The sequence below is a fragment of the Cyprinus carpio genome, chromosome B24, assembly GCF_018340385.1.
Source record: "Cyprinus carpio isolate SPL01 chromosome B24, ASM1834038v1, whole genome shotgun sequence".
NCBI lineage: Eukaryota > Metazoa > Chordata > Actinopteri > Cypriniformes > Cyprinidae > Cyprinus > Cyprinus carpio.
The window spans coordinates 10,128,912-10,149,495 of record NC_056620.1 but is presented as its reverse complement, the minus strand read 5'-3'; the positions used below and the strand labels follow the sequence as shown (position 1 = coordinate 10,149,495).

The following is a 20,584-nucleotide window of genomic DNA, read 5'->3' as shown; positions in this document are numbered from 1 at the left end:
AGAGGCATGCAAAAGAAAGTTTAGTGATTGCTTTTGAGGATGTAAAGGCTAAAATCAAGACAAATAATGTCAGTCTATTTTTAAGCTTTAATCTTGTTTCCAAGGATATTTAATTACAAAGCAAATGGATCCTTAAATAACTTAAAACTAATCAAATTTTAGTAGAAAATTAAATAGAAAGTAATGTTAACTTTATATTTAATTGTCCACTAAAATGGATTTGCCTTTCATTTTAATGGATCCTTAAAAACATTATTTTAAGAAAATAAGATTGTGTGTGTGTGTGTGTGTCTGTGTGTGTGTATAAAGACAGAGACAGAAAGGCTTTGCACTCATACTTTCATTGCATAAGTACACAATTTAACTCTTTCCCCGCCAGCATTTTTGAAAAAAGTTGCCAGTGATTTTGATGATTTTCACTAAAATTTGATGGCCTACAGTATATTTTGCTGTATGAATATTTGAAAATGCAATACACCAAAATAAAGATCAAAGGCTCTACTTTTAAACAAAAAAATCAATTTTATTCTTGCTTAAAGCATTCTTTTGGATAATATTCAGTATGATTATCAAAGCATAAATCCAGTAAATCGTTTTCATCAACACATCCAAAGCTTGCACAGCCATATAACACTTCATAATATTATTAATCATATGCATCTGTTTACATAAGAGATGCTAGTTTTTCCATCCTGTTCACGTGAGATTTTGTTTTCGGGAGGTTTTGTACTCGTTCAGAAGATGTGTAATAGCGCCTCCGAGTGTATAACAGAGAAAACATGAAAAGCCGTAAAAACTTGTCTTTGGCGGGGAAGCATTGTCTTCTAAATGACGAGATAACTCGTCAGTGGCGGGTAAAGACTTAACTAAACCATACTGTTGTAAGTTTATCTTTAGCACTGCACAAAATCTTGTGTAAATTTTGCATAATGAACAAAGAAAAATCATAATGACTTATGCATTTTTTTTCTTTCTCTTGCAGATATTGGCCATCATATCCATTCTGTTCATCGTTCTTTCAACTGTTGCACTTTCCCTGAACACCTTGCCTGAACTCCAAGTGACAGATGAATTTGGCCAGGCCAATGACAATCCTCAACTCGCTCACGTTGAAGCTGTGTGTATTGCATGGTTTACAATGGAGTATCTCCTGCGCTTCCTGTCATCTCCCAACAAGTGGAAATTCTTCAAAGGGCCACTTAATGTCATTGACTTATTAGCTATATTACCCTACTACGTCACTATTTTTCTGACCGAGTCGAACAAAAGCGTGCTGCAGTTCCAGAACGTGAGGAGGGTGGTGCAGATATTCCGTATCATGAGAATATTGAGGATTCTGAAGTTGGCAAGACATTCAACAGGACTGCAGTCTCTTGGATTCACCCTGAGGCGCAGCTACAATGAGCTCGGCTTACTCATATTGTTTTTAGCCATGGGAATCATGATATTCTCAAGTTTGGTCTTCTTTGCAGAGAAGGATGAGGATGCAACCAAATTTACCAGCATCCCAGCTTCGTTTTGGTGGGCTACAATCACCATGACCACAGTGGGCTATGGAGATATTTATCCACAGACTCTGCTTGGCAAAATAGTCGGAGGACTTTGCTGCATTGCTGGTGTGTTGGTCATTGCCTTACCCATCCCTATTATTGTGAATAACTTCTCTGAGTTCTACAAGGAGCAGAAACGACAGGAGAAAGCCATCAAGAGAAGAGAGGCCTTAGAACGAGCCAAGAGAAATGGCAGCATTGTTTCAATGAACCTGAAAGATGCCTTCGCACGAAGTATGGAGCTAATGGACGTCACCGTGGACAAAAGTGATGATAAACGGCCAATGGACAACCACCTTTCTCCGAGCCGGTGGGGTGTTCCACAGCGAACATCCTCGGATACCAGCCTCAGATCCTTTGACAAGAAGTTTCCCGACAGCGGCCCAAACGGCTCACAGGAATACGTGAGAACGCCGAGTCCACAGCATCTGAATGCTCAGAAACTGGAGGAAATGTATAACCAGATGACAAAGACACAGTCCTTCTCGGATCTCAACACAATCAACAGCACACAACCTGCAGCTGTGTCAAACCATGAGGTAGAGTTGGAGATGAAAGAAGTCCCAATGGCTACCGAACGGCAACCCAAGGAAAGAGCAATCACCGATGTCAGGAGCATATCGAGCGTTGACAGCTTTGCAAGCTGCACTGCTGAGTTTGGACAGGGTGAGAAGCCATCCACCCCTTCTTATACAGCAGAGCAGATTCAGCAAAGGCAATCAAAAGTACCTCTGAAACTTCACCTCGGCCAGCTAACACCCTCTGAAATGAGTCCGGAGGAGAACTCTGAGACTCTCAACCGAGACATCGACAAGCCACCGGATGGTGAGAACTTCAACGAGGTCATAGAGAACATCAGAAGCTCCATTCGAGGCACAAATCCAATGAAGACAAGGGGCCTCAAAGTCAACTTCATCGAAACGCCAGAGGACGCTCCTCTGACACCACCCAACACATCTTCTCCACAGGATATCAACAACAGTCTTCTGGAAGATGACTCCCCGGAGGGAGAGTGCTCTCCTCTTTGTTCAGATTCAGAAATGCTGGGTAGTATCCCAGTGAAAGGCTTGGTTCTTTCTCAGAAGATGCTAGTCAGTAGATACCATCCTGGGGAGACGGCGCTGCTTCTGGGGAACCTGGAGGAACAGGATTACAATGAGGAACAGAACCAAATGGAAGTTGCTTCCGCAGCCATCTCCTCGCCCAAACTAGCAGCACAGAACTGCACTCAAGTGGTAGTCGGTGGTAATGGGGAGGAAAAGCCAGACTCTAACCAAAGTGAACACAAGGTAGAGAACCACATGTTTACGCCGGAGATCCATTTAATGCCAGGGGATGGCAATCACTCGCCATCTTGCGAAACCAGTATGTGACTGTGGCTTGACATTCGGACAGAGTGGAGCGCACTGGTGGAGAAGGGGCACGCAGATGTGGTCTGAAAGATATTTTTGCATGGCATGAAAAGTCCCTTGTAATTGTGTCATTGTCAATAACGCAAAAGAGACTGCAGTTTCTTGCAGACGAGACCTGGAGGATGTGGGTGCAAACGAGAGGCTTGTTTAGAATGTATTTACCCAACAATGAGGACATTGTTGACCTACCTGTACATTTTACCTTTTCACTTGTTTATTATTTTTTAGAGACAGTCGGAACCATAGGGGGACGGATCTACAAGAGCATGCATATTAACAAAGCTGTTTTACGGTGCTTAGTTTGCTGAGAGCACTCCACAGTAAATATAGAGACTACAGCAATGACAATGCACATAGCCACAGAGGGCATAGTAGATGTCAGAAGGGTTTTTGTTAGCCTTTTTTCCATTTTAAAGAGGGAATTTTCATCAAAGACTGTGAAAAGTGAGCTGCAAAGTAGCGACGTATTGAAACATATCATGACTTTCTGTAGAAATGCAATGTGTACCTAATGCAGATTTGTTTGTGTTTTAGGAACGGTCTATAATGTCATATATTTATTTGGGGGTTTTATTTTGTTTTATTTATTTATTTTTATTTTTGGTTGGGTACTCAAATTAGCAGCATCAAAATCTCGATTTAATGACCAGATGAATTGCACCACTTTTTTCTTGATATCAGAGTTGCATATACACCTGTAGTTGGCCAAATAAGAATAGCAATCAGATAATATACAGTAGCTGTAAATGCAAATTATATATTGACTATTATGTATCGCAATAGCGAGCGAAACCTGAATAAACTTAGATGTCAACTTTCAAAAAAAAGTTTTAGGTTTAAACATACCATACACACATGAGTACAGCAGGTATGTATGTCTTAACTTATCTTTACATACTCAAATATTCATTTGCACAGCAAATAGTCAGTTTAAGAAAAACTACATAGTGGTATTAGAATAATTTAACAATTAAATTAGTGGTTCTGGTAATTTAAACCTACAAATGTTCTTCACATATTTCCATGTTAAAACTCAAAAACCCAGTCCTCTTAGTAATGCTATATATACTTGTCAAAAGGACCAAAACACAAACTATGTTTTCATTTACACACAGACATCAAACTTAATAATTTTCTTCATTTGACGAGAGTACAGTAGTGTAAATGCCACTACAGTTAAAATTTTTCACCTCAGTTGTTTCATAATTATTCATATTTCACCATATCTGTATCATTCAGATGCCTGGCCTTTGAGTCATTTCTTAACAAAAACTCACATTTGTCTGGTTTTACAGAGTATTCAAGAATATTTTGTTCTCTTTTGAGTTATGTATTACCATCTGGCTGACATGTTTTCCTGTCACATAAGCGAATATCCATTTTGTGTTGCCTTTATTCCAAGATTGCTGGAAATGTATGTATATTACTTGCTTTGGCATGGCAGTTGGCTGATTGTTCAAAATGTACATTGTATTTGGAGAAATCACACAATCTGAATTGTGAAAAAGACGAGGAGGAGGAGGAGGAGAAGGAATTCAAGACTTCAGCTGGCTCTGGCGGTTACGCTAAGGTGGAAAGTGCAATACAGCATTCTGCAATCTATGCAGGCCAAGAATTGTGGCACTTTATTTACAGTCTAATGGATTTGTAAGTGTACAGGCAGAGACTTCAATTGTATTTTTCAGATGATATATCTTTAATATTTGAAATATCAGTGTTACCACTCAAAAAAAAAAAAAAAAAAAAAAAGATTTGACGTTTTACAAAAATACTTTGTGGCTGTCAGAATCACTCTGGTTATACTCTTCAAATAAGATTCTTCTGACAAATTAAACCAGGAGGATCTTTTATAAATGTCTACAAACAGGTTCATTTGAAATCTGAAAAACAAACTCTTGAAATGATTTAATGGGCTCATAAAAAGTATTTTTGTTTTATTAATTAATGCTGACAGCGGTTCTATTTTTTCTAAACCAAAATTCTGCACGACCACAATTTCCTGCCGTATGGTGGTTAAAATGATGCGTGCCTCTTCATAAACATTTATGAGAAGGCAACAAATCAGTTGGCTTTGTTCATATAGCACTGTACAGAAAAATTATACTTTTTATAGGGGGAAAAAAATCAGGTCTTTAAGTAATAGATATGCGTAATATTAAGTTCTCAGGTTTTCTACGACACTAATCTTCTGATATGGTGGATGTCTATGTTTTCTTCATTTAAAGAACGCATCATCTTGTTTCTTTTGTTGTCGTTGTTTTTTAAAGAACGTTGTCACTTGCCTGTTTCTGTTTTGACAGACTGTTGAATAATGGCCCATCTCATGCATTCCCACAGGATGGTCAGCTTCCCTGTTGTGCGTTATATGCCTCATATACAGTGGCCCCAAAAATATCTGGACAAAATGTATGATATTTTTTACAAAATATCAAATTAAGTTGAATTTATTTTAAAGATACATAGCACAAGCACACTTTTAAAGCAAAACATTTTACAATAATAAGAGACAGAAGTTTTTGGACACTTTTTGGTTGTCAAATATTAATGTACAGTATAAACTGGTAGGAAAAAGTATTCAAAAAGACTCAATTACTTTGAAAAATAAAGAAAAGTACAGTTTCAAGAAAAATAAAATCTTGCAAATGCTACTTAGTGTGATATTTTGTATGAAATTTAAGTGTCCACATATTATATGGCGATGCTGTATATAAATATTGAGGGTTAAGTCATCAGTGAATGAAGTTTTGTAACAAATTTTGTACCTGGCTATCACCGCCTGTAAGCACCTCTGTTACAGTAAATGAATGGAGTTTGTTTCATTTTTTTTTCAGCAATTTAATGCTGCTGCAATTTCCTCAGTACCACATACACAACAACAACTGTTTAAAAGAAATACTTCACCAAAAACTGAAAGTTCTGTCATCATTTACTCACCTCCAAACCTGTATGACTTTCTTTCTTCTTTGGAACATAGCTGATATTTTATCCATACAGTGAAAGTCAATGGAGTTCAGTGTTATTTTGGACTGTGCTGACTTTGATTATATGGATAAAAACGGTCTTCAAAATATCTAAACATAAAAAAATAATGTATGAGCATGAGTTAATAATGACGGCCTTTTCATTTTTGAGTGAACTATCCCTTTAAAGTGATGCCAACACAAGCAAAACGAAATGCTCATATGATATAACGAAATGTCTCATGTCTTACAAATACTTGCGTATGCTCAAAAATACAATTTCAAAGCGCTGATCATTTGAACAGCTCATAAGATAAAAGTTATTTATAGTATTTTTATCTGTCAATGGCAGATTCTTTTGTGGCATTTCGAAATTACAGTTTCAACTATTGCACAAATTAAAGATTCACACCATTGAGCACCTGGTGAATAAAGGCAAATGAGTGGGGCTCAAAGTCGGTACTGTTAAACTCTTTTGTTTTCTTCATAACTCACTCCAGGCAATCAACTGCTTATATATCTGTAGCATGTCATCATATGACTAGAAGCATCTCCCATTGGCCTTTATGGGAGCAGTAGATGCTAAGGAATTTGGGTCTGTGTGACTTTGTAAATGGTAAAACGAACTTTTAACAGCTGATGGACTGTGAAAAAGCATGTTTCTCATCACATGATCATTTGTGATATATATATCGTCATGGCAAGCGTGTGGTTTTATTTTTTTATTTTTTGTTTGAAAGCGAGGTTACATATGAATGTGTCATAGCCTGTTCTCCCATGCATCCTTGCTACATTGTATTTCTTCCTCTCACGTCTTCTGCCTCTTTTTTTTGTTTGTTTGTTTGTTTAAATGATGTTAACTTGTATCTCAATGTCCGTAGACACCTTTAAGCTGCAGACTGTTTCTGCACATATCAGCATCTTTGAATGCATGTAGTAATCTGTACAATTATGTGATCACAGAACACTTTGTCATGGTACATGTATGTCAACATTTCTGTAAAATAAACTGCATTGTCTATGTTAAGTCTTCTAGCATATGCAGGATAGCAAATAAATGTGTAAATAACCCACTTGTGTTCTGCAACCTCCATCTCCTGTCTTTATTCAACCCTTTTCCTCTTCACAGTACACAACAGCTAGACATTAAAAAAATGGCATAAATTACTTAAACACATTCAAAACAAGAATCCTGAAAAGTCGTCAATTACAATTGTCACAAAAAAGATTACTAAATAATTACAGAAGTCAATTCCACACACATCCTTCATCCCTAATGCCAGGGTTCACTAGCAAACGTGTGCATGGGGTTGAACTAGTGTGACATCTAGTGTTAGTTTATTTTCTACACAAATTTTCTCGCGATCTATTCTATTAAATGATTATTATTTCTATTAAATGTATTTAATTATGTTTTCCGCTGAAAGCAATAGCCTATCTCAACCATTTGAAGTAAATCCTCAAGTTAAAGTTCATTCGGGGATTTGATTGATTAGTCATTAAGATTCTGCTTTTAATGTAGTTTATATGCTTGTCTAGAATATTAATGTAGGCTATATAATAGAGTGTATACAGGTCAAATCTGTCAAGTAGAATTTATAATGCTTATGTTGTCATTTATATGAAAGGAAATATGATTGTATTAATCTGGTTTATAAAAATAAATGTATTATTTACACGTGTATAATATAATTAGCATGATATAACTAACAAGATGGAAATAAGAAGATAAACTTATGAAACTTACATGTTGGTCGATTCTTCTAGGCCTATATTTTGTATATTAAAAAATATTGATTTCTGCTAGATCCAATATCTTTAATTTTATAAGACCAGGATGTAATATTTTAGATTCAAACAAACCACCTACACATCACATAATTCATCAAACCCAAGGCTTCTGCTGTGCTTTTCCCACCAAAATAATGATTTGTTTCATGTTGGAGCTAACTTATGCCTACCTGCGGAAATGGGAAACGTCCTACAGACACAGGAAAATCAACTCAACGCAAAATATTTTAAAATAATATGTAAAATACGCCTCATTGTTGACGTAGCTGTGAAGTTTTTGAGCAAAGCTTTTATGCAGTTCCACCATAAACCGTTCCTCTTGTTGATTCCTCCGCGCCGACAGGTGGCGCTGCGGCCTGACTGTCTCATAAACTCCACCCGCGGCACAGTCACTGTTTGGCGGGAACGTTTCTTTTCAACATAAACAAGAAATGGAGGGGTCGTCGAGTGAGATTATATCCAGCACGACTGATAAAGTGAATTTAACTGAAGTCGAGGGTGTTGTCCAGTCATGGATGATCGATTATTACTTCGCGTCATTATGTCGGCTCTTCAGAGACAGATCTGCGCCGGAGTTTCGTAAAACTTTGAAACTATTTGAAAGTAATGTGTTTTGAGTGTAGTAAATAATTGTTTTATTATAATGGCTAATACTAGATGCTTTTATTTAGCCTATTCTTTATTTTTAATAATACTGGAGATGTTGTTTGTACTGTATTCTCATTTGTTGTTTGTTGTTTACTCCACAGGTATAGTGGATGATCTCGAGACGTGTTCTCACAGGTCCGATCACCCCACTCAGAGAACCATCTGCTGCTTCCTAGCCAGAGTGATGGACGGGGAAAACCTGGGTACATTATTAGCAATGTACATTTACATGTGCCAGATAATTTCTTTTCGTTTACACATTTTCTTTGTAAGAACCTTACTTAGCTTTACAGTTAATTGAAATAATAGCTGGACATTTTGCGTCTAAGTAACAGTGTAACTCCATGACGTACTCGCAGTGCTGTCACGGTCGTGAAAAACCTGGAAATTTAAATTAATATTTTAATTCAAAGAAAGAAACCACAGTTGTATAAAGTAAAGACGTTAAAGTGATCGATATCACCATCAGTCCATAGTTTATTCTTCACATTACATTCAGACATTAGTTTTGTATTGCAAGTTTTCTGAATAGTTATGTAACCTTATACTTATGCGAATAAGCATTATGTAATTAAACATGCACACATTTGCATGAAATCCAGAACAGAAATCTGAACACTGAATAAAGCCGGGTTCAGAATTCTTGATTCATTTAGAAATATTTGAGTTCGGTGTGTTTACAGAAGAGATTTCGGATCTACAGCCAGAGAAATAAATAAAAAAATACATTTTTACAACGTTTTTATAATTATAAAATTTTTATTTATAATTTATATATATATATATATATATATATATATATATATATTTTTTTTTTTTTTTTTTTTAACAAACCAAGTTTTTTTTTTTTAAACCTCTCTGTTAAACCCTTTATGAATGTAAAAAGGAATTTGAGGTGCTACTGAAGTGAAGATGTATAACTACTAACTTAAAAACTCACCTTATATGTAAAACACTGAAAACCTGATGACGGCTATAAATTCATAAGCACACTTGTTGTAAAATGATGGCATTTGGAGAACGTTTATGATTTGTTTTCTAATTTTTTAATTCATCATAAGTCTTTTACAGTTTTGACGAAGCCTCATTCAAGATAGATCATGAGATTTTGTGAAAATACTGTATATGGTATATCACAAAAAAATAAATTCTTTTTTTTTAAGATGCAAAGACGAATGGAAACAAAAGATTCAGTGGCCGTTCCATCAGCTAATCCATCGTGTCAAAATCCATCTTGTGTTGTGTATTTCAGAAGTCCGTTATGATCATGTTTCTCGAATCACTCCCTTGATGTCAGCGCTGCCGATTTGGGAGTCGTTAAAGGAAGTATCTGATTCAGACTTGCATGCTAAGATCAAGACGCTACTGATTGTTCAGGTACATATGTTTGAGAGTGACTGATGTTCCACATTTTTGAATGGGATTCAGTCTTGAAAGTTCTGTTTTCATTTTGTGTCCAAGTCTGTCGCTGTGTGTGTGAAGAAAGGAGATTCAAAGTTGGCCAATGAAACCCTGAAGTTGCTGGAAAAAGAGACTGAGTTACCAGCGGTGCGTATTTATTTAACCCGTTACAGTTTAACATGCTTTTTCATACAGTGCAGCAAATTAACATCACTTTTTCCCAACAGAAACTTCAAGGAAAGCTGACCACCATTGTGAGTAAGAAGGATGCATATGATCAGCTCCTGATGAACTTCACTTTCGACCAGCTGTTGGAGAACATTGACACATTCCTCAACACATTCAGCAAGGAAGGCTCCTCCGTATTCTTATTCGAAGTACGAGGACTTTGTTATGCTTACCAAAAAACAAATCCACCTTACGAAAAACTCTGATTTGTTTTGCTGCATCCTGTGGGAAAGTCCTAATGGGCTTCATTGACTGTGCTTTCAATGTGCTTACCGTATTTGCCTAATGACATCTTAGAATTGTGGTGTTTTCCTGAGAGGGTATGGGATGGAAATTGTGCAATTAGCTTCACCCTCAATACTCAATAACCACCTAATAAAGGTAAAGACGAGATGTTGAGCTCTTAAGAGCAGATTTGCTTGCCACTAATGGTTTACTTTGCGATTTATGGACTGTGTATTTTGCTGCATATTACAAGAAATGCAATGAAGTGCCTCACACCTTTTTTTTTTTTGTGTATGTTTTTATTTTAGGCAGCATTAAAAGTGGTTCAAGCCCGTCATGAGAGATCAGAGAAAACCTCATCCGAACAGGATGGAAGTGAAAGGACTCCATCCAGCACAGAGTCAAACAAACCAGAAGAGTAAAACCATCTCTTTCATCTATACAATTTAAACTGCTGTTATTAAAATTAATTCACATTTTATTTATTAGGTTCTGGTCATTAATAAATTGAATAAAACTCTTTTCTAAAGCATAATCTTAAATTGTACAGACTTTTTTTGTGAATTTTTTATTTAATATGCATTTTAACTGAATAAAATATTTGAAATAATAAATAAATTATGTATTTGATGATGGTGTTTCCACAGTAATGAGGAACAGGTGAATCCACTGGTGCTAAATATCAGGTGAGGGCCTTGAAAGTGATTTCAACAGCGACATACACTTACAATATATGAACATTAACTGTCACCTGACTCTGCAATAATTCTCAAGAGAAGCTGACCTCAGTTACTTTACCTTATTGTTTTTCTCTCTCAAATGATTTGACTTAGTTAACTTAATTCTGATTGCTTTAATTGAAAACAAATTCATGAAATTGAAATAATTCTGTCTCCCTCATAGACCCAAAAGGAAGCTTTTTTCAAAGCAAATTCATCACGTATGGAAACCTGAAACTGCCAAGAAAGAGCAAACCACACGCAAGAGAACCTCCATTTACAGTACGTCCTCATTTAATGTATATTCTTTTACTGAATCATTATGTTGTCATTTTAAAGGATAGTCTACTAAAAATCTCACTCATGTTTTTCCATGAGAAAAATACTTCCCATACTTTACATACTTTACATACAACGTGTGCCATAAACTTCTTTAAAATTCTGTTTTTGTGTTCCACAGAAATAACATCAGACACGTTTAGAACAACTCTTTAAAAACTCTAAGAACATGAAAATCTCTAATCATTAATAAATGCTGTTTTATGCACACAGAAATCTCCAGGAGAAGTAGTGTCTGTTCAGATTTACAAAGCAATGTTAGTGTGACAAGCCAGCCCAGAAGGGTGAGTTACTCTGAAGGTGGACATCTTCACTGTGTGTGTGTTTACAGTACAAGCATTTGTACGCATAAGAACAGCATCAGTGTTTGTTCCTTTCAGAAATGGACCACAGAAGAAGACAGGAAGCTGAAAGCGGGTGTGAGGAAGTATGGAGAGGGCAAATGGAGAATGATCCTGAATGACTTTGAGTTTGACAACCGCACCGGTGTTAATCTTAAAGACAGATGGAGAATCCTGAAGAAAACCGAAGGCTATTGAGCTGCCGGCGGCTTCTGCTTTTAGTATTTAATGAGCTTTAGAAGCTTTCAGTATTAAAGCTGTTTTCAGTCACTTTTTGAAAGTCACTTTTTTACTCCTTTCTTTATTTCGGTTAAGTTTAAGTAATGCATTTATACACACAAGTGTTTCAGAGTTCAGTGAATAATTCCATTGTTATGCTTGTAATTTCACAAAATGTGTTTCACGAGCACTGTTTTGTGAATTAAAAGTAAAAACTATTTAGCAGAAGTATCCCTGCTGGAAAAACGGCTTTAAAAGCTTTCTGTTGTTGCTTGTTTGAACCATAAGACCAAAATTTGTCCAGTAGAGGATGCAAGTGAGGCAAATGTGAGCGCTTTTTTGTTTTTGTATTTTTTTGCTTTAAATCTGTTCCTAGAGATTTTCAAAGGAAGAAGGGAGTTTGAAATAACTGTAAAAACTAAAGAGCTTTTAATAAATATATGTGAAAGTGTGATTTGTTTGGTTTTCTGAATTATGTAATGGGACATGTTCATTTGTGGATTTTAACAAGGGAGTGAAGAATCATCTTAGGTGTGTTTAAATGAAAATGAAGCTGTGCACATGTGGACAGGAGCAGTGCTGTAGTCTCTGAACTTTCCTCCATGTTCCTCTGCAGTGAGGGCTGCCCACTGCCTGCCAGTGTAGAAGCTCATCCCTGCCAAGACAAGAAGAGTCTACCATCAGGTGGAGGTACAAAAACCTTATTTGTTTAGCATTATGAGTTTTGTGGTTTACATTTCATTTGCATTGTGTTTGATTTCATTCCATGACATTTAAAGGCTTCTGGCATGAAATGCTTGACTTGTCTTGCAATGGCTAGTTTTATAGTTTATATTTGCGTTTTTGAAAGATGTGTTCGGTAAGATTTAAGGTTTTTTTTTTTTGATATGTGGTGCAGTACAAACTAATATTGTGAATTTTAAAATAACTTATTAAAAAAAAAACTTAATAGTTTTAAAATGGAGTCTTTTGCAATTCTGTTGTTGTTTTTTCAGCATGAAATCATCTGAACTCACAAGATGATGTGTTATTGTTGCTGCATCAGAATCAGGTTCTCTAAAAATAACACTGTGGCATTATGGGTACACTACCTCTCAGCTAGGTTACCGTCTCCTTGGCAGCTCTGACTGTGGTTGTTCATCGCCGGAGGTTGGCAGGCCACACAGACGGTGTAGCCCTCCCTCAAGTACTGCATCCAGCGCGTGTAGGGTCTGTTCTCCACCATGCACTGCGCTGTCAGAGACTCCATCTTGAACTCCATACAGAAACTGTGGAGCACACGCCATCATCAAGTGACTTAAAGGGATAGTTCACCCAAAAATGAAAATTTGATGTTTATCTGCTTAATATTTGATTAAAATCAAATTTTCATTTTTGGGTGAACTATCCCTTTAAGTGTTAATTGTGAGAGAGAGGATAAATTATAAGAATTAGTCACATTGTGAGGTTATAGCACTGTTCTGCTTCAGAATTATATAAATATTAAATCAAGTCGCATTTTAAATTGCAATTACAAGAAGTTAAATATTGTGACAATCTGTTTTTATAGCTTAAACTGAAGTCATGAACTATTTGTTGAAATGGGTAAACAGGCTTCTCATCACAAATTCTTATCATGAACAGTGTCTTTGTGCTTGTTTAATCTACGGTGATACATACCCAGCATCCACTGGGGCCCCATACAAATCATGTGTTCTGCCTTTGCTGTACTCCATTGTTGTTATAAATGCTGCTCCTGGAATTAATCCAACACAGTCCCGGTTTAGATTCCACCAATAAACAGCTAAGTGATCGACTTTAGACCATCAAATTAAAAATACTTGTAAAAATATAATGTATAAATGTATTAAAAATTAATAATTAAATCAACTTAAAAGTAAAGTAAAGATCATGTTCCATGAAGATATTTTATAAATTTCCTACTGTAAATATATCAAAACTTAAATTTTGAGTAGTAATATGCATTGCTAAGAACATCATTTGGACAACTTTAAAGGAGTTTTTCTCAATATTTAGATTTTTTTGCACCCTCAGATTCCAGATTTTCAAATAGTTGTATCTCAGCCAAATAATGCCCTATCATAACAAATAAATCTCAATTTTGAGAAATTTATTTTTTGTGGTCCTGGGTCACATATATGTTGTCTATGGAAAACGTTGAAATGATTACACTGTTGAACATCTGTTCTGCATTTGGGCCTAAAATATAGCCTATATTGACCTTGCACAGAAGCACAAAACTCTCCCTGGCGGTCCTGATACTCCATGCATCCGGCCTGTTCCTCCAGCCTCGGACAGGCCTGTCCGCTGTTTTGGGGCAGTCTCTCAACACTACGTCTCCGGACCCGGAATGAGGGCTGGCAGGGTTGTGCGCACCCGCTCCAATGACTCCACTCACTCACTACACACGGCTGAGCTAAAAACAACCCACAGGTGAGAAACGGGACCGAGATCAGCACATTTTGGACAGATTTACAGTAATCAGCAGTTCAAACCAGTGGGGGCCCACTAGGCCCTAACAAACTTCCAAGGGATCCTCAACATCCTTTTTTGACACATTTAATGACTATACATTTTCTTAGTATGCCAAGCTCTAATATATATATATATATATATATATATTTTTTTTTTTTTTTTTTTTTTTTTTTTTTTTTTGTATTTTGAGAGAAAAAAAAATGACTTTGAGTCATAAAGTCTGAGAACCACTGGTATATAAATATTAGTATAATGCTTGTGTCAAGTTGTGACATGGCAAACAACTTTTTTGAATTATTAGTGCTATAAAAAATAAAAATGACTCAGTCCTACATCAGTTTTGGACTGGCACTACATTAACAATGAGTCAGTGTAGATTTGATAGCTCAGTGTAAAAACGGACACGGTCCTGGCAGATCTGTATAGGATACATGACTGAATTGAATTCTGTCTTGCTCAATTTTTTTTGTATTTGACAGCTCATGCATTGCTACAATTATGAATGCTTTGATGCTGACTGCTTTCTTATGAAAGGAAGAAATAGTATCCCTAAAATATAAATTGATCCACATGCCATTTAATCAATTAATGTCTTGTGAAGTGAAAAGCTGCGTGTTTTTGAGAAACAAATCTATCATTAAGGCATTTTTCATTTAAACTGTCGCTTCTGGCCAAAATCCATAATAACGTTTCCTCCATTGAAAAGTCTATCCTCTGTTGTCCTCTCACATTAAAATACACTGACATATTTGTTTAGAACTGTTTTTGACTGTTTCAGATGAGCCAACTTTTTCAATGGAGAAACCAATATTATGGATAGAGGACTCTGAATTTGTTTATTACAAACACTTCACAAGGTGTGGATTATTGTGAGGTTTTTATCAGCTGTTTGGACTCTCATTCTGACGGCACCCATTCACTGCAAAGGATTAATTGGTGAGCAAGAGTTGTAATGCTAAATTTCTCCAAATCTGTTCCAATGAAGAAACAAACTCATGTAAATCTTGGATGGCCTGAGGATGAGTACATTTTCAGCAGACTCTCATTTAATTTATGGTGAACTATTCCTTTCATTGAAAGACTACATTACTACCACAGTAATATTTAAATTAACTACATTAACTGATGTATAAAATCTATCATTTTATATTTATACAATTTAAAATATGTGCTGGTAAATATGTGCTAAAAAAAATGCCTAGTCATCTGCCGAAATATTACTGTACCACATACCTGGACACTCTGTTGGGTAGTCAAAGCAGCAGTCTTTAGTTTTTAAACACCTCTCATCACAATAACATGTCTCATAGACACGGTCCATCCTCCAGTCAGTAGTGGCACAGGTGAAATCTGTACCTTGACAGCACCTTCCTGAGCATCCACCTTCTACAAACTGGTACATCCCAAAAACAGCAGCCACCACCAGAAGAGCACTCCGGTCCAGTGACAACAAGCCCATCATTTCCAAAAAGAACTCTAAAAAGTCCCTGTTACTGTCTTCGGTTCCTCTTGAAGTCAGTGCCACAGGTCTCACTCCTGGAGAGGAAATGAATCTGTCACAGGTGGGGTCATGCTTGTCGGAGGAATCCTTGTGACCTGGAATTCCTGTGACCAAACAACAAAGAAAGAGCTATTCTGTGGCAATCAGAGCAGAGGAATTTAATGTGTCTGTAAAATCCGTCTGCCCTTGTTCCAGCACACAAAAGTGAACGAGGTAGAGAGTGAAGGGTGTGTGAAAGCTCTCTCTCTCTATACTGCCCTTTTGGCTGCTATGCCCTTTTGTACCACAGCAAACTGATCTCAAATCAGTGCCCAGCCTGTTTCTGAAGCTTGTACAGCAGAGAAACAGTGGGAGGAATGTGAACACTTGGCCTTGCTCCAGTCTACAGAGCCTGGGGCAGCACACGGCCCGGTTGCTGTCACATCTTCATATCGACTTCACAAGAGCAGACAGTACATGAGCGCATCCACCTCTGCTATGGAAACTCCCACAGAGAGACTTCATGTAATGTTTGTACATTAACGGTGGTATGTCTGGGACGTTTCCTCTTTGAAGTGATGGAAATGTGATTAGGTGAGAGAATTAGGTTACTGAATTAGTACTTATCTAATTAGTATACAACCATAACTCAATCAAAGTCAGGATCTATGTGTGGGTTTATTTACAACACACACTGAAAAGTTCAAAGTCTATATATAAACCAGTTTAAAAAGTCAAAACGCAAGAAACGTGGAACTAGAAAGTTCAGAAATTCAAAACTACAAATTATATGTGTGTTTATTTAAAATGTGGATGTTGATAGAATATTTTTTGGCTGAGACCGTTGTCCCTCCACAGGGCACTCGGCCTAATCATGAGAGGAATGAGGGGCTGCTCATGCACAGAGAGCAAGATCAAGGCAAAGACGGGATATTAGTGAGAATTAACCTCTAGGAGATCTGTTGAGACTGTCGGCAAACTCCACTGCTTTGATTGTTCGCTGCAACAAGGGAGCCAATTCAAGCAAGAGTAACACTCTTTAGCATCATCATCAAACCACAGGAAATGACATCACCGCTCAGTAGGCACAATATTGCTGCAAATGGAAGAATGGTGGGAACTGTTTCTGAAAGTAAACATATAAGACATTTGTATCAAGCTTGTCTAGCATCAGCCATCTGTTTTATTAAGAAATCAAATAGAATGTATTGTGCAGGTTTTCTTTTGGATACATTGAAATATACATTTTTGCATCAAATGTGGCTGATTTCCCTGCTGGCCTTTGAAACTCAGTCTGTAGAGTTTGAAAAATAGGTTTATTCATTTGCATGTTTGAATGGACTTTCCACATTTAGCGTGTTTAACTGCATTGTGTGTGTGTGTGTATGAGTGTTTATGGTGTATTCGTAAAGGAGAGTTATGTGGGGTCATGTCAATGTTATGCATACCACAGCACCCTGAGAAAACCGGCCTGGATACAAACTGCCAATGTGGATACCAAACCAATGCAAATAAACGCTAAATCAAACCAGCCCCATGGCACTGGTGCCAGAGCACCCCTAAATATTACAATCAGTTTGCAAAGATATAACACATGCTAATACACTTCATCTACACTACTGTTCAAAAGTTTGTGGGTTTTGAAAGAAGTCTCTTATGCTCACCAATGTTACGTTTATTAGAATAAAAATACAGTAAAAACAGCCATTTTGTGAGATATTGTTACAACTTAAACAGTTTTCTGGGTTATTTCATGCTTTTTCCACTTTTTTCCACTTTTCCAAAAATGATAAATAAAATAAATTTAATCAAGACTTTTTAAACATTCATGAAATGAAGACACCTTAAAATGCCAAGAAATTGTATTGTGCCATCTCAGGCAATGTAATTTATTATTTTATGACTATTTTTCTAACTTATGTTTTGTTTTGTTTTTTTTTTTTTTTTTTTTTTTTTGATTTTTTGTTTATTTTCTGAATATTTTATTAATATTTTAGTATTATATTTTTTTTTTAAATTTTATTTTCATTCAGATTTATTTTAAAGTGTTTTGTAATAAGTAAATGAATAAAAAAAATCAGTCTTTCAAAATCTCTCTCAAGTTTCCATGGCATTTTGTCATGATCTCTACATGCATGTTCTCAAACTCTATCTCAATCTATGTATCTCTTCTTTTAATGTGATGTCATAATATCACATTATCTATAATGAATGAGCATTTATTCAGGTTTCCAGAACTTCCTCTTCACTCACTTTCCATCTGTTAGAGTCTGATGGCTTGTTGATAGAGTGACTCAGCTCTTGGTTATGTAGAGAGTATCCATGCAGACACCCGCTTCTGTTTGTCTAAGGTGCAGGTGTGCTCTCATTGTTGACAATGGACAGAACAGAGAGTCTGTTTGTAATGCTGAACTAGAGAGAGAGGAAAACTGTACTCTAAGACAGAATAAAATCAGAACAACACTGGTTTAGCCATTTTTGAAGACATATTAGGACCAGTGACCCCTGCTGTCTTGCATCAGTCGACTGTGAAACCTGTTTTTTTTTTTTATTTTTTTTTTTTAGAGTGTGGTGTTGTGTTTATGTGAGGTGTTTCTCATCATTAGCACATGAGGGAAGATTGTAAAGCTACAGGATGTTCTCTGAGCCTGACCAAAAGTAGAGTGGGTCCAAACTCCAACTGTTATTTCATCCAAAAAAAGAATTAGACTTTCACTGTGGAGCAGCAGGAGTAAAAGAGTAAAAGTGTGATTAAATGCATATCCTTGAATAATGTAAAGGATGGTAAAGCAGCCTATTTTTCTAATATCGCAGCACTCAAACTCACCAAAGATTTTGTTTCAAACTATTAATAGGTTTCTTAATCTAAATGCTATACCTCCATCTACAGAGCGTTATGACAAGTTTTTAAATGTTTTCTCTGGAAAAACTAAAAACGTTAGGTCCAAGTTTCGTAAGCTTGATGGAAAGGTAACAGATGATGCTATTAATGTCAACACTTTTGATTAATTTGATCTGGTTTAATCTACCGATATTAGTAATATTATTGCTCAATTGAAACGTCCATCTACCAGTTGGGATGTTTTGCCCTCAGGTTTGCTTGGTCCGATGGCTGATTTTGTTGGACCAAGTATTACATCTATTGTGAACTGTAGCCTTTCTACAGGTATTTTTCCATTATGTCTTAAGCAAGCAGTCATTCAGCCCCTTCTCAAGAAGTCTGCTCTGGACCCTTTGGTTTTAACAAATTACCAGCCAATTTCAAAACTGCCTTGTATGTCAAAAATATTGGAGAAAGTGATTTTATCTCAGCGGAGCTGTTTTTTGGCTAATAATGATGTGCTAGATGCCTTTCAGTCTGGTTTCAGGGCAGGACATAGCACTGAATCAGCTTTATTGTGAGTTTCCAATGATTTGTTACTCATTGCAGACTTGGGTAGTCGAGGAGCTTTAATTATGCTTGACCTTAGTGCAGCGTTTTAGCTAATAGATCATGACATCCTTATTAAATGTTTAGAGCATGTTGTGGGTGTGAGAGGTACTGTTTCAAAGTAGTTTTCTTCCTATTTGAAGGGAAGAGCATTTTCAGTGAGGGTTGGGGAATTTTCTTCCTCTTTCTATTGATTGTGGAGTTCCTCAGGGCTCCATTTTGGGGCCTATTTTGTTTTCAATATTTTTGCTGCCTTTAGGTGTCTTTTATGTCTTATCATCTTTATGCTGATGGTATTCAGATTTATTTGGAGGATCTGGAGGACCAACTTCTCATTCATCTTTGTTATTATGTCTTGAGGAGGTGAAGGGCTGGTTAGAGCAAAATCACCTACAGCTAAATGCGAGTAAATCTGAAATTATAATTTTTGGGCCAAATAATTGACATAAATGATGTTTTAGGTACATGGACAACAAATGTGTGGTCCCAAATAAGGAATCTGGGTGTAATTTTTGACTCGGCTCTAACGTTTGATCATCAGATGAAATGTGTGGTGAAAAGTTCTTTAGTTGAGAACTATTGCAAAAATGAAATCCTTTTTGTCTGTTGCTGACCTTGAGATAGTGATTCATGCATTTATCTCCTCCTGTTTGGACAACTGTAATGCACTTTTTTGAGGAGTGCGCCAGTGCAGCCACGAGGCTGCTTACTAGTACAGAAAAAAAGGGAGCATATTACTCCAGTTTTGGAAAAACTGCATTGCCTTTCGATTAAATATCGGATTCAGTATAAGGTGTTACTGTATGTTTTTAAAGCTGTCCATGATATGGCCCCAGAATATATTACAGACTTGATACATATATGAGCTCTGGTAGACCTCAAAGATCATTTAACTGCTTACTGCTCTCAGTTCCAAAAACTCGGATTTTCGGTCGCTGGCCCATGACTGTGGAATACCCTTCCACCTGACATCAGATCTGCACCCTCAGTTGATGTTTTTAAATCTCGCATGAAAACATACTTGTTCTCTATGGCTTTTAATTGTTGATTTTTGGAAGATGTAATTTGTTCCGTTGTCTGTTTTTGTTGAATTTTATTTTCAGTGTCCTTGTATTGTTGTGTTGCTGTACAGTCCTTTGGTCTACTTTGTAGTGGAAAGGGCTTTATAAATAAAGTAGACTTGAGACTTAAGTGCAAGATTAATGCAAGTCATTTCATATGCAGATTCAGACTTTTAATGGGCTTTAATCATTTTGTTTGAGTTTAAGAACAGATACTATGCAAGATCATTTCCACCATTTAAGAAAAAAGATCATGCTTTTGCTAAATTATAATATACATCATGCTTTTGGTAAATTATAATTAT

General features: G+C 36.4%; 3 protein-coding genes across 3 annotated transcripts in view; 2 read left to right on the top strand and 1 right to left on the bottom strand.

The window, feature by feature from the left end:
• Positions 1-4,719, top strand: part of kcnb2b (potassium voltage-gated channel subfamily B member 2b) — a 105,184-nt gene extending 100,465 nt beyond the window's left edge. Inside the window, exon 3 of the mRNA XM_042752153.1 lies at positions 983-4,719. Within this exon, the coding sequence (XP_042608087.1) occupies positions 983-2,923 (1,941 nt within the window). The 3' untranslated portion in view covers positions 2,924-4,719. The remainder of the gene's footprint in view (positions 1-982) is intronic.
• A 3,379-nt stretch (positions 4,720-8,098) lies between these two features.
• Positions 8,099-12,285, top strand: terf1 (telomeric repeat binding factor (NIMA-interacting) 1). The gene is made up of 10 exons (XM_042752154.1): positions 8,099-8,316; positions 8,463-8,564; positions 9,614-9,738; positions 9,823-9,909; positions 9,990-10,139; positions 10,524-10,633; positions 10,863-10,901; positions 11,119-11,216; positions 11,487-11,557; positions 11,654-12,285. Exons 1-10 carry the CDS (start codon positions 8,145-8,147, stop codon positions 11,810-11,812), a joined length of 1,113 nt encoding a protein of 370 aa, XP_042608088.1. The 5' UTR covers positions 8,099-8,144; the 3' UTR covers positions 11,813-12,285.
• Positions 11,898-16,205, bottom strand: LOC122134033 (somatomedin-B and thrombospondin type-1 domain-containing protein). Its single transcript, XM_019066735.2, has 5 exons — positions 15,542-16,205; positions 14,055-14,249; positions 13,493-13,568; positions 12,925-13,101; positions 11,898-12,488 (listed from the first exon to the last, which is right to left on the bottom strand). Exons 1-5 carry the CDS (start codon positions 15,768-15,770, stop codon positions 12,371-12,373), a joined length of 795 nt encoding a protein of 264 aa, XP_018922280.1. The 5' UTR covers positions 15,771-16,205; the 3' UTR covers positions 11,898-12,370.
• Positions 16,206-20,584: the final 4,379 nt, after the last annotated feature.